The 13,900-nt window shown below is 55.0% G+C and overlaps 1 protein-coding gene across 2 annotated transcripts; it reads left to right on the top strand.

The window, feature by feature from the left end:
• Positions 1-9,002: 9,002 nt before the first annotated feature.
• Positions 9,003-11,480, top strand: LOC130158164 (receptor-transporting protein 3-like). Of its 2 annotated transcripts, none has more exons than XM_056358674.1 (2): positions 9,003-9,377; positions 10,584-11,480. In XM_056358674.1, the coding sequence occupies exons 1-2, from the start codon at positions 9,364-9,366 to the stop codon at positions 11,182-11,184; spliced, it is 615 nt and encodes a 204-aa protein (XP_056214649.1). In that variant the 5' UTR covers positions 9,003-9,363; the 3' UTR covers positions 11,185-11,480. The 2 variants fall into 2 exon arrangements, with proteins under 2 accessions (XP_056214649.1, XP_056214648.1); XM_056358673.1 differs by having other exon boundaries at positions 9,005-9,433.
• Positions 11,481-13,900: the final 2,420 nt, after the last annotated feature.

Genomic DNA, 13,900 nt, shown 5'->3' on the forward strand with positions numbered 1-13,900 from the left:
GGAGTTTGACTTGTGATGGCAAGTGCGTGGGCAGGCAAATAACGGCTCTTGGCAGTGTGCAGGCAAGAGCTGGGAGGCGGCAGCATCTGTTGTGGTTCCTGGGCCTCTGTGTGATACGCAAGCCATTCTGCTGCGAAGCTGCTGTTAATAGAGAAGCCACTGCTCTTCTTCCTCTCGCCCCTGTCTGAGCTGGTCACCCCAGTGCAGCAGCAAACCAAGTCTTCCTTTATCAGGTTTATCTCAGGGTGGTTGCCCAGCCCACTGGGGATGAACATCCCTGCTGTGCCAGGAGCCTGGCTGACATGAGCTGTGGCAAACAACTTTACGGTGCTCTGTGAAGCTTTCTGGCTCCAAACTTCCATTCTCTCTCTTGAAAGTGGTGCTGGGGCTGTGCTACCTGCCAGAAACCAGAATGGAAAGGAGCGACAATGGCATCAGAGGGGAGAAGCCCTGGGAAGGAGTGGCTTTGGAGGCATCTGAGACCTGCTGGGAGACCATGAAACCCAGTGGAATTGGAGGAGAGTCACTAGCATCTCATGCTTCAGTGCCGCTGTCAGGAGGTTTCTTTTTCCCTTACCCCCAGTAAAACTAGTGCAGCCTTGTGGGAGCCAGCCCAGGTGCTGGGGGAAGGGGTGAGGCATGTCACACCCCACAGTTTGTCCCCTGTGGGGGGGTGAAAGGCCCCTAAGAAACCTGCAGAGGAGACCAGGTGGGATGAACATCCATCTGGTATGGCTTTCACCCTTCCTCAGGGCAGGACAGTGGCTGTGGTGACCCTGCTGTTACCAGTGCTGCTGAAGGCTCCTGGTAGTCACCATGGGCAGTGCCCTGTCTCCCACAACATTCACTGATGCCAATGCACAGCTCAGCCCATTGGGGCTTTTTGCAAGCAGCAGCCCTGCTCCTTGCCCTGGTGGCTCCAGCAGAGACCACCTGTGGCTGGCTGGGCTTGGCTCGCCCGGAAAGCCAAGGCAGGAGTCAGCCACAGTGGGCAAGAAGCAGGAGCTCAGTCAGCAGTTTTGCTTTTGGCTTTCCTGTCAGATGCGATGCCGGCAAGAGGGTGGGCCCTGCTTTGAGTTTTCCACCCTGCCTCTCGGGCAGTGGAGGTGCCAGGTCTTCAGCCCTTCCTGCACACCCTGGCTGCAGCCATGGCTCCTCCAGAAGCAGTCGGAGCTGGATGCTTTCCCCTTTTGAAGGATGGTGGTCTGCAGCCATCTGGAGGCTCCCAAGCCATCTGGTGGGTCAGGGGTGTAGCAAAAGCATCTCCTGTTGCCATTTGAGGTGGGAGAACATCCAGCCCATGGCAGTGACTGTGCTCTGCTGGCCCCCCAGCAGCCTGGCTGCAGTCCTGCCCTGTGCAGGGAGCAAGGTTAGGGCCCGGGGATGCATGGGGTGAGTGGTGGGGACGCTCCAGGCTGCCAGGCACCATCTCCCATCCCTGTTCGGAGGGCAGGGTGCCCAGCACTGGCGGAGACCTGAGTGGCCCAACTCCTGTGCTGGGCATGGCACTGGTAGCGCTGACCAGAGCAGAAACAGGGCTGGGGTGAGCTCTGGGTGGAGTGCAGGTTTCAAGCCCCCAGCTGAGCATTCCCAAACCAAGCAGTGCCCTGAGATAGGTGTCAGCACCCCCCCACCCCCACCCCCCCAGCATTCTGCTTGGGGGTGGGGAGCTGAGTGTGTTCGTGTGAAAGAGCTGATCTTTCTTTCCATTCAAGCCAGGAGAGCAGCCACCTGTGGTTCTTACTTTCCCTCCAGTCTGGTGATAGTAACTCAGTTTTCCGGGAGTCGCTGCACAGATTTTGGAGGAAGCTGTTTTACCTCCCATCCTGAGAAGTCCCCAGTTTTGGCTTTCCCAGCTCCACCATCCCACATCCCTCCTTCCCCTGCCCCTCTCTCCATATCACACCCCTCCTGATTTTGCTCACCACTGCACCCATACCAGCTGGCAGGTTTATGACCCTTTTCTCCGCTCCGAATAAAGCAGAGACATCAGCAAACTCATTTCCACCTATGATGCTAAGGTTTGCATCAGGTTTTCTGGGGGGGGGAGGGGGTGGGTGCTGAGCTAACACCCTCAAGCCCTTTGGCTTTCCCTGCTTGCACCAAGAAGAGGCTTGGCTGCGATGGCTCTGGTATGGTTTTGGGGTACACCCTTTTCTGCCACAGCTACTTTGTTGGTACTGAAGGGGGTGTGGGTGGCAGGGTTTCGGTGGTCTCTGGTTTAGGCTGTGGAGAGCAGGTTTACTGCAGAGTGGTTAGACAGACCCTACCTGTTTTTTGATCTTGCTTTCTGAGGCATCACAGCTTCTGAGGCTAACCCTCATGCCTCAGAACCACTGGCCACCGCCAGAAAAAGAAAAGGGCTCCAGCCGGGTCATCAGCATCCCATTTTGGGAAAGGTGAGGCTTACAGCAGTGCATGTAAGTAGTGCAGTGGGAGAATAAGGTCCTATGAAATTAAATAGCTTGTGGACCTGACTCTTCTAGGCTTTCAGGACGTGCCTGGAAATGACTCCTGAAAGACCAGAGACGACAGGGTGTAGGTTTGGGTCTGCCCAACTAATTCCTACCAGCATCGTGTTACGAGTGATGGAGGATGCTCCCGACAGCTCCTTCCCCCATGTTTTGTGCTCACAAGTGCAGTGCACAGCAGCCAAACTAGGGGGAGGTCCAAGTTTTTTCCTTGTATCATCCCAGAGCAAGCATCACCAGCCTGGCCATGCACACTCATGTGCATGAACGCACAAATGTGCACACGAGTCCCCAGTGAGCACACCCCCAGATTCACACAGCTACTGGGTGCCAAATACAAGCACATCCCTGCAGACATACAGCCCCCCATCCCCAGCCACCCCATCTGTGTACTGCAGCTCCTCTATGCCAGGACCCAGCTGCAGCAGAGGGGGTGGCTGCAGGCATCGAAACTGCTGCATTTCCTGTGCACTCTGGTCTGGCAGTTAGAGCAACCGCTTCCGACGGCGGACACCCAGTGCTCCCCTGAAGAGCTGCTGCCACCACTGTCAGTGTCAAAATGCCTTGTCAGCTCCCTGGGACCTCACGCCAGCTGAGACGTCCGGAAAACAGAGCTCAGCCCCAGCCCTACACTGGGGTCTTGCTGATAACGAGTGGCCAGATCCTGCTGGGAGACTTCAGAGAGCTGGGACCAGTCCCTGTCTGCATCTGCAGGAAGCTGGATGCGTGACTTCAGCATGCTTGAGCTATACCCAAACAAGCAAAATCCCCTTACAGATGCTTGAAAGTCAGCCTGGCTCTTTATATGCCCCAGCCTTGAATAAAGGTGATTTGGAACATGTGAGCAAGCATCCCTTAAAGAAACTGAGACAAGAAACTGGGTCTCAAGAAAACTGGACAGGGAGATGAAGATGGAGAGGAAGTCTCCTGCTGCTTGCAGCATCATCTTTGAGGAGAGCCATGCCATGGAGCAGCAAAGCACCATTCCTGCAAAACGGGACGTGCAGATGCCAGGGGGAAGAAGGGATGGTCAGGATGTGTGGCATTAAGGTCACTTACAAGCGAGCACTGTCCTGGTCACTGGGAGGTCTCAGAGCTGTGTCTGGATTGGGGGGAGGTTGGGCTGGAGGTGCTGCAGTGGCAGTTGTGGGTTATTTGGCCCATGGGTTAATGGGGTGATCTATGAATGGTACTGGTCTGTTGGGCACTACGGTGTGGGAGCATTCCTATGGCCTTGACTTACTGGGAAAGTGGCTGCTGATCCTGGAAGAGACAGGCTGGGGTGAGCTGGTGGGTCCATGGTTGGTGGGAGGTATGGGCTGCTAGGCAGTTTGCCTGGACACCAGCCATGGCTGGCTTGCACAGCTCTGGTGTGTCCTGAGGGGTCCAGGCCCACAGCATCTCCTCCGTCCTGTCCCACCTCCTTGCCCTGCTGCTCACCAAGCCTGCTGTAGGCTTGCAGAATGTCTGCGTTTCCGCCTACTGCCCTCATTTTGCTTTCTCTAGTTTTGCTTTGAGTTGGCTCCAGGGTTTCTCCTTCTTGCTCTTCCTCTCTTTAGTGGGATGTGCTGCTCGAGGAGGGTGCCGGCAGGCCAGATCCTGGCATTTGGGGGCTCAGAGGGCCAGGCAGGAGCCCTGGACCTGCCCGCTCCACTGCCCCCAAGACCAAACACACCACCCATAGCACCAGGGCAGAGCCTTGTCAAAGGGGGCTGAGCTGTCTCCTTACGCCTGGAGGGACCATCATGAGGCCCACCAGACAACAGGGAGCCCAAACCCATGTGGGGTGGTACCTGCCCACATCTTCACATTCACCTTCTCCCTTAAATCTCTCCCTACTGCTCAGCATCCCTCTCCATCCCAGAAGTCCAGGGCAATGGCGCAATGTCCCATCTCTACAGTGCAGCTTGGGCATATCCCTGTTTCCAGAGGACCTGATCCCCCCTGCCTCAAATCTGCCCTGGGAAAGGTGAACCTTTCTACTCCAAGGGCTCAACTATGAAGACAGTCCAGCCTGGAAGGGAATGTTCCATTGCTTGTCCCTAGAGGAGGTGGCTTTCACTGAGATGGGGTGACAACCACTCACCATCAACAGCGTCAAGGCTGGAGGGAGACAGGGGTGCAGAGAACTGGTGTGGAGCTCTGTCCCAGGAGGATATGGATGCCAAATTCACCATCTGCTTCAAGGAAGGGGGGAAAAAGAGGATCCAGGAAACTCTAGCTGAGTCAGCCTGCCTCTGTACCCAGAAAACCGCTGGAACAAATTAGTAAGGCTACTAAGCAGTAAACACCGAGAGGGCAGCACTGGGGCTGAGAACACAGATTTAGCAGGAACATGTTGTGTCAAACCAACCTCATTTTCTCTTCATTAGGGTGACAGGCTGGGTACTGCAGGGAAAGTGGGAGCGATGCTATCTTTGTGCTGCCTTACATGACATTCTCATAAGCAAATTAGGGAAATGGGAAATTCTGTCACTGTGGGTGGATGGCTACCCAAGAAGCTATATCCCATGAGCCGTTATCAATAGTTGGTGATGACAGACACATCAAATGGGTTTTCTGGGGAAGCATGGCTCAAATGAAGGCAATATGCTATTGAGGGAAGGTGGAGGGACTGTCTGGGAGGAGGGTTAGAAATCAAATTCACCTGGAGAAAGGAGCAAAAATGCCCTGTTAGAATGACTGATGGAAAAGAATTGGGTGTGTTTAGTGCAGGAAAAGATGAGGGAGATCTTCATAGTGGGAAAAAAGCCCTGGTATGAAGCAAGCAGTGAAGCACAGAAGTGTTTAGGGTTATGTCCTGTTGCTCACATGGCAGTCCATCTGTCTTGCAAGCCCACATCTGTCAAGCATGCCCACAGACACAGCGTCCCCACTGCTCTGTGGTCCTGCCTGGGGACTGGGGTTGAATGTCCCTTTCTGCCCCTCCTGGGGACTGCTGGCAGGATGGAGCCACCTGGGTATGGGGTGATCCCAAAGAAAAGGGATGGCTGTCCCAGCAGAGGTGGGGCACAAGAGGGACAAGCAGGGTCCTCATGGGTAGTGTGGGCACTTTGTCCTTGTGCGGAGTGAGGGTGGGGGGTGGGGGCGGGGAGGTTGACATACAGTGAGAGATGGAGAGGAGGAGAGAGAACTTCAGGAAACCTTCCTCCTCTTGCCTGGGCGGCTCACCCGGAGGTGGGAGCTGAATTAAAAAATACTTCCAGACTGTGAAAGTGGCAGGGAAATTACCCCCCAGCCTAAACCTTGTGTTTGCCTCCTTTACACATCCTGCAGAGGAGCCATGACCAGCATGCTGGGATGGAGAGGACTGGCAGGGGCTGTCCCTGGCAGGGGCTGGCCAGCCCAGTGGGGCTGTGCTGGGGCCAAGACAGGGCTCATTCCCAGTCCCTGCTGAGGCCAGGCTGTGGGGGGACCTGTGGGAGCAGCTTCTGTTTCCAGGTTGGTGCAAGGTGCTTGGGCAGTGCCAGGAGGTGTGAGTGAAGTGGAACAGGACGTCAAAGAAGTTTCAGCTCTGTGGGTGGATCTGGGAAAGTCCCTTTAGTAAAAGCAAGTCAAAGGCTTTAATAGAGGGACCAGCGCCGGGCTCTGTCTCAGAGATGACTGTGAGGGCTCGGCACACAGCGAGTTGTGATTTGAGTGGTGTTGCCATGATGTCATGGGGAACTGGTTTCCATCACAGCTGGGTTTTGGAGGCAGGGCCCTGTCCCCATGCCGGGGGTGCTGCCAGACCCCCCTCCCCCAGCAGTGTGCCTGAGGGGCACCGTTTTTCCCCCTGGGGCAGGCAGAGTGGGGAGCATCCCTCTGCCCCATGTCAGCAGCCTTGGGGAGGAACTGCTGGGCTGAAACCACAGATCCCTCAGAGGAAGTGATTGGTTTTTTTTGGGTGAATATGAGAGTTCCAGCAGAAAGGGATGCCACCCTGGGGGGCTCCTCCTCCTCAGAATAGCTTGGGGTGTTTAACATGGCATGGCTGCCCTTAAAGGAAAGGGGAGATGCCAAAACTTTTAGGTTTTCCCTGCATTTAACCCCCCAAGGGTAAATCTCAGCCCCTAACACAGAGGGTTCCAAGGGGACAGGAAGATGTTGCAGGGTGGATGGCCCCATCTCAGTCACCCTGCTGTTTGTTGGTGGCTCCCCATGCCTTGCTGGGTCACAGTGCTGCCAGGCACTGCATGGTGCTGGCTGTGAGGCCAGCCCTGCTCCTGCTTAGCTCCCACTTTCTGCACTGGGAAATCTGTAGTCCTGGCGATCCCTCTGTGTCAGGATGCACGAAAGGGTCTTCTGTAGTGCTGGGGGCCCCATGCTCTGGGAAAGGGGTGAGAGGGGTCCAGGGAGATCTGCTGCTCCCTCTCTTCCTCCTCATGCACCAGAACTGAGCCAGGGATGCCCCCTGATCCCCACCTGTAAGCATCAGAAACATTGGTGGGATGATGTCTCCTTCACCATCCTGCTCGTAGGTTGCTGCCCCAGCCCAAGTGGGACCCCATGACCCCGTGGCAGGGCTCTTGGGAAGGGGGTGACTCACGTCCTACGCACAGGTTAGGGCTTTGCTAGCTCTCCATAAGGATCTTGAAGACCTTGGCTTGGCTCTCTGCTTCCAGGAAACCTCCTTTCCTTCCTTCTAGCCCTGCTACAGATCATAGCATCAAGGCATAATTAGGAGTGGAATGACCTCAAAGCTGGGAAGAACCTCAAAGCTGAACACAGACACTGCCCTGGGACCTTGTCACCTCCATCCACTCTTGCGGGACAGCACATGTTGTGAAAGTGTTGGATTTTCCCTTCCAGCAGCCAAAATCAGAGGCTCCCTGCCAACCTGTGGTTACTGGGACTTATCTACGTCACTTGCATCCCTTTTGGGATCTAAAGAATGAGCCTGATACGCTGGTGCCTCTCAAGATCACACAACCACTGTCATCTGCTGCTGGCAGCCACCGTGCCAGGAGAGCTGCCATGGGTTATACTTCATTTGAAGCCAATGTGAAGTATTTTAAGCCTGATTCCTAGACACTTCTGCTCTTTTTTTAAACAGAGGTCTGCCCTACTGCAGGCTTTAGTATATCTTTGCATTAAACCCTCCCTGCTTCTGGGAACCAGAGTGCTGCTCTGGGTAGTCAACATGAGGACCTGCCATAACTTTTTGTGGTGGTTTCACCCCCAGCACCCACCTGGCACATTTTCTCCAAGGCTAGGCGTTTTGGGGAGTTTTGTGCCTTCTCTGTGAAGGGGATGATCTCCTCTGAAAGCTTCATGCTGGATGAGATGGTTTTATAAAATCATAGAATCATGGAATAGTTTGGGTTGAAAGGGACTTTTAAAGGTCATCTAGTCCAGCCCCCCTGCCATGATCAGGGCCATCTTCAACTAGATCAAGTTGCTCAGAGCCCCATCCAACCTGACCTTGAATGTTTCCAGAGGTGGGGCACCTACCACCTCTCTGGGCAACCTGTTCCAGTGTTTCACCACCCTCATAATAAAAAGTTTCTTCCTTATATCTTAGTCTAAATCTCTTTTAGTTTAAAACCGTTACCCCTTGTCCTATTACTACAGACCCTGCTGAAAAGTTTGTCCCCATCTTTCTTGTAAGTCCCCTTTAAGAACCGAAAGGCTGCTATAAGGTCTCCCCAGAGCCTTCTTTTCTCCAGGCTGAACAACCCCAGCCTTTCCTCATAGGTGTTCCATCCCTCTGACCATTTTTGTGGCCCTCCTCTGCACCCACTCCAACAGGTCCATGTCTTTCCTGCACTGAGGGCTCCAGAATGAACACAGTACTGTAGGTGGGGTCTCACCAGAGCAGAGCAGAGGGGGAGAATCACCTCCCTCGAGCACGCTTCTTTTGATGCAGCCCAGGATACAGCTGGCCTTCTGGGCTGGGAATGCATATTGCTGCTCACGTCCAGCTCTTCATCCATCAGTGCCCCCAAGTCCTTCTCTGCAGGGCTGCTCTCAATTTCCATGGCAAGCTGAGCTTGCCTTACCAAGCTGCAGATCTTCCTTCAACTCAAGACCAGTTATCATTTGGCATCTTATCTAACCTGCTTCCTGCCCTGCATCACTCTCCATGGAAGGTACTGGGGGACCTGCACAGCCGGAGAGGGCTGAGCTGGGGGGCAGAGGGCTGCAGGCAGCGCTGGCCCCGCTGTTTATATCTTTCCTGGGTGCTCTCAGCTCAGAGCACACATCGTCTCTTTCAGTTTTACATGCGGTGCTGTCCTCCCTGACTTTCCACCTTGCGGTTTCATGTCAGGCCTTTTTTTGCTTGAGTTGGCTGAAAGTAGTTAAAAACAGCCCGTGCTTGGTGGCAGCAATTGAGAGAGATAAGGCTACCTGGGGCTTTATCAGCTGCTGAGTCCTGTGTTTTTGGTGGGGTTTTGCTTCCGTTATTCTTACACTCAGCATAACCTCTGCCACTTCGCCCCCACTGCCGTGGCAGTGATGGGCACTGGAAGCCAGGCAAGGGCGTTTGTTTCCAACCTCTTAGCCTATGGACAGAGCAGCATCATGAGAGCATGGCTTCAGCAGGCTTGGGGGCTCATGCATGGAGCTTGGGGAAACCCATTTAGTCCTTGCTTTGCGGGACATTTCACCTGGCCAGGACCTGGTGCAGCACCAGCAGAACCTGTTGCCACAGGGATCGGAATGGGGCGGTGCTGTTCATGCAGGAACAAAGGTTCCCCTTTCCAAGCACGAAGGCGTTGTGCAAAGAGGAAAAGTTCAGGGAAAAGCCAATTGCACACATGTATTAGCACTCAGAAGCTGCAAGCCTGACCTGCAAGCTTGGTCACTGCCTCTTCCCCAGCTCCAGGTGGAACCATGAAGACCTGGCATGACATTTTTGCAGCAAAGATTGCAGATTTTCACTTGAAAGAGCCATGGACTCTTCAAGAGGATGATACCCTGCAGGTGCATGCCCTCAAGCCTGGCTGGAAGGAGTTTGTGCAACGCCGTGCTCCTGGGAGGTAGGGGACTGCTGGCTCAGTCCCTGTCAGGAACAGGACAGGGGACAGTGGGCTGCCACGTGGACCTTTCCCTTTCTCAAAGTTTGCTTGTAGGAAATAGCTTTTGACATGAAAGGGGCGGTTTGGAGGTGGGTGAGGCTGGGAGGGGTTTTCCCATTTTGTTCCAAATGTTTTGTTTTGTTTGGTGGGTTATTGCCAAACTAGAAAAACCCCATGATAATTGGAGGGGAGGGAAGTGCTGCAGCTCCAAAGGGCAGCTGGTATTTGGCCAGAATTTCTCCATGTTGGTGTCAAGGTGCAAACTGCTCCTCCAGCAAGCAGGGGCAGTTATATTGCACTAGAGCCAAATCCTCTGGGTTTGCAGCCAGAGGATGAGAGGAGAGCTGCTGTCTGCTGGGACAAGGGGCAATGCCTTAGCAGTGCCTGCATCTGCACCAGGCTGAGGGATCCTGGGGCAGAGAGAGGCTGTGGCTCGGCATTGTTGGTGAGAGGCCCCCTCCCTACAATTTCCACTGTGGGCAGGACCCTGAGCATTGACCAGACACCCTGCCTGGGTGGCGGCAAATGGACACCTTGGCTGTCAGCTGCCCCCTGCCCCTGGCCTACCCCCTCCCACCCACCCCACCCCCCAATTGTGCAAGATGAAGAGTGATGGGTTACACACCTTTCAACTTCTCAAGACTTCTCCTCACCTGCCCTGCAGCCTCCACCCACACCTTCCTTTTATTTTTCTTCTTTTTTTGATTTCCCCGGCTTGGGGCTTGATGTTGGCTTTCCGCTGAGCTGTGATAAGCCAGCATGGGTGAGGGGCTAGAGCCCCAGATAGACCTTGGGCCTGATGCTTCCCATCACAAGGACCCTTGCTCCTAGCAGTGGGTCTGGGATGCACTGGGAAAGGGGACCAGGGTGGTCTCAACAGGCAGCCTGTCTCCTAAAATCTTTAATGCTGGTACCATCCCTGAGCTCCCATCTGTGTTGAATTCCCCAGACTGGCGTCATGCTGCTAATGGGAGGACAGTTTGGTGTAAAGCTTGCATGAGTGAAGTTAATCCATCAGCCTTGGCTGCCCTGGTCCTTACTGACTGTGTGGGAAGACACTGGCTCAGAACAGGGAGCCTAGGATGAGCTGATCTCTTCTGTGCCCTGGCAGGTTTCAGTGCTCCCAGTGCTTTCATGAGTGGTCTTCAGCCAAAGTGCACATCCTGTTCCACATGTGCCGGTGCCAGGGCTGGGGCATGGTGTTGATGCGGATCTTTCGCCAGGCATGCAGGCGGTGTCCCAACCCCCGGCTGCAGGAGCCCGAATTCAGCCTGGAGCCTGTGGAAATGCTTCTGCACAACCTGGTGCTAAAGATCCTCGAGTACTTCTACCACATTCCCATCCAGCCCTCTGACCTCCTGGAAGTCATGGTGGATGTAGCGGTGGCGGGGCCACACGACAGCACCCACTGTGAGGGCTGCCAGCTTGGCGTTTGCAGCAAGTCATGGCCGGCTCCAGCGTCAGATGCCCGGGAGTCTCTGATGGGTGCAAGCAAGGCCAAGACACATCGCACCCCAAAATGCCAGGGCATGAGACCCGATGCAACCCCAAGCCACCGTCCCTCTCCAAGCCACCATCCCTCTCCAAGCCACCATCCCTCTCCCTTTAATAACAGTTTCCCCTGGAAACGTTGCTGCTGCTGCATCGGCAGCTCTTTGCTCTGTGTTTTGGCAGTGCTCTTCTTCATCCTGCTTTATTTCACCTTTAAGTAATGGGAGCTGGGGATCACAAAGAGGAACTGGGGTGATGCCTAGGGGAGCTGATGGAGTGACTGGAAAATTGGGTACCCAAGATCAGCCCTTGCTCATGGCATGGCAGGGCTTCCCTGGCTCCTGGGGGCATGGGGATACATCGGGGTACCTCAGCCAGGTACCTCATCCCACAGCCTTGGGGAGCCTGGTGGGTCTGATGGTTTCTTACAGGACATATTCTTCATGAGGATGACCCTCAGCTTCCCCATGCAAAGTATGAGTGTACTTGCAAGAATAAAACAAGCCCTTTCTTCTCAGCTCAAGGATGCATTTGTGCTATTTAATTTCTCCAAAACCTTTTCTAGGTATGTGTGTACAGCTCAGAGGGAATCTGGGGGCTGGCTGTATCGACCACCTGGGCTCAGCTTCCAGGGACGCACATGCCCATTCTCCCCTGCCTTTGGCCTTGAGGGGACTGGGCACCCAAAGCAGCTGAGGGGCACCCAGAGCTGGAGGTTTGCAGCAAAGTTACCAGGAGCTGGTGGACACTGGCACTGCCTCCTATGAGCTGTGTACAGCAGCGTCTGCCCTGCAGCTAGGTTGAAAAAATCAAAATAACACGAAAACGCTGTGTGATCCAGGGGCTATGTGGATTTTGTTTCTTAAGTGCTCTGTCCTGCTTATCCCACCGATTCTCCCCCTTCCCCAGTGCCTTCCCTTCCCGCAGCCTCTGCAGGCCGGCCCGTGGAGCCAGCAGGTGGAGCTGTGAGATCTCTGGCACTGCACCTGGAAGTACTGGGACCAGTGACCCACCACCACTTGGATGGGCCAGCATTCCCCAGATGGGGGATGCCCTCCTCCCCATCCCTGTGCCCAGCTGTTTCCCCGTAGTGTGGCCCTCCCAAACCACATCCTGCATGGATACCGTCCTGGTCGGTGGGTGAACTGGTGTCTCACTGCGATTTTCCAATCTCAGAGCACTAGAGAAGCACACATGATGCAAAGCAAGGGGCCTCACACCCCTCCTGGTCCCCAGCTCTGCTGGGGTGACAGTGGTGCCATGGCAGCAGGGCTGGGGACCAGCGTGGTGCCATCATCAGGGACTTCCCCAGGAAGGGGAGTGAGCATGACCTGACCCCTTGGAGTGAATACCAATGATGTCCTGAGCATTTTTGGCAGGGGAATGGTGGCTGCAGGAGTGCTTGAGACCCAAGGAGTCTTGTATCTGAATGGATCTTTCTGGAGGAGGTGTCTCCTTGCTTGGGGCAGCCAGGGCTGAGTGGCTCTGCTGGGGAGGAGGAGGCTGATCCTGCAGCCTGGACCAACTTCCCTCCCTGCCTGCAGCTCTCCCCGCGCTGGGAGCAGCCTGCCCTCTCCCTGCCGGCATTAAGTCATGAAGCAAAGACAGGGCCAAATTTCTTGCTGCCAACACCCGTAGCCCTCTTCTTCCCATGCTGAGGTTTTCCCAGCCCCAGTCATCACGTCTGGCTGTCTGCAGCCTCCTTAGCCACCCAGCTGCTGAGGGGGAACTCCCTCCCTCTGCCTGGGAAGCCAGCTCTGGTGGAGACCACATCCCTGCAGGGGTCTTTATTTTCTTGCTTGGGCTTCTCTTCTCTTTTACATGGGCAGAGCCATCCCTTGCTCCCCTGCAATACCGTCTGCACCCATGGCCTTAAACGCATACGCTGCTTTTTTCCCTGGTCCCCTCCCTATGGCTGCTGGCCTGTATCCTTGTGCTGTGCATGCATGTACCCTCCATCATGCAGCCCCTTCGTCCCCTCCCCATTACTCAGAAGCACCCGTACATACATGGGCTTCTCAATCATGGCCTCATTTTTGGGGTCCTTCCAGGATACTCCTCCTCAACATGCAGTTGTGCCCATCTTCCACTTGTTTCTTAGCAAACTGCCCTCAAAGTGCTGCTTTTCCTGGTTCTTGGCACTTTTGGAGCCCACAGCAAGACCTTCCAGCTCAGCTCAACCCCTAGAGATGGTAAGCAGTGGCCAGACCCCCAACTGGTATGGGGACAGCAAGACCATCCCAGGGAAGATGGCTGAGGGATGAAGGATGCTCTCTCTCCCTAAGGCTCCTGGTCAGGTCCTGGCTGTCCCTCTGGTCTCTCTGAGGTTGTGCTCTGCTGCAGCCAGCTCTCAGCTCATGCCTGACACTCATGCGCAGCCAGGGAAGGGCAAATCTTACCCAGGGACATTTTGCTGGCCTTTCACTGCAGCCAGACTGATAAATTGCTGTCTCTGCGCCTGTCTTCCTGGAGAGAAGCTCTCACCACTCTGGCAGGTTGTGAGGTGCCAGAAAATGCAAAGCCTGCTGTGGCTGCTCTCACTTTTCTCCTCTGCTGCTTGTTCCCAGCCCTCCCTGCAGCCAGCTGCAGCGGCTGTGGGGCACAAGGGCTTGGCACTAGCAACACCTCGGCTTGGTGAGCAGGAGGCGAGGGCTGGGTTGTGTCAGGGATTTCCCGGCAGAACTACTGATGGGAGGCAGAGGAGAGTCTGTATTTATCTATTATAGAGCAGCAACATTTTTTAACTTGCCCAGGAGCTTTCTAGGCTCAGATCTTGCAGATGATGGTTTAATGCTCGGGGGACCATGCCTTGGTTTTGCTTTTTCTCTCTCCTCTCTTTCATCCCTCTGATGCCTCTGGACTTGTTAGCAGACCCGTGAATGAGTGAGCCAGACCCACTGCCCTCCTTCTTGCTGTCAGCCTGGAGGAGCCCAGCAC

Source organism: Falco biarmicus, chromosome 13, assembly GCF_023638135.1.
Source record: "Falco biarmicus isolate bFalBia1 chromosome 13, bFalBia1.pri, whole genome shotgun sequence".
NCBI lineage: Eukaryota > Metazoa > Chordata > Aves > Falconiformes > Falconidae > Falco > Falco biarmicus.

Bases quoted from the DNA above. Each gene is read 5' to 3' on its own strand.
- LOC130158164 (XM_056358673.1), top strand. From the start codon at position 9,288: ATGAAGACCTGGCATGACATTTTTGCAGCAAAGATTGCAGATTTTCAC. The intron at 9,434-10,583 runs GTAGGGGACTGC...GTGCCCTGGCAG, and splicing joins CAACGCCGTGCTCCTGGGAG to GTTTCAGTGCTCCCAGTGCT.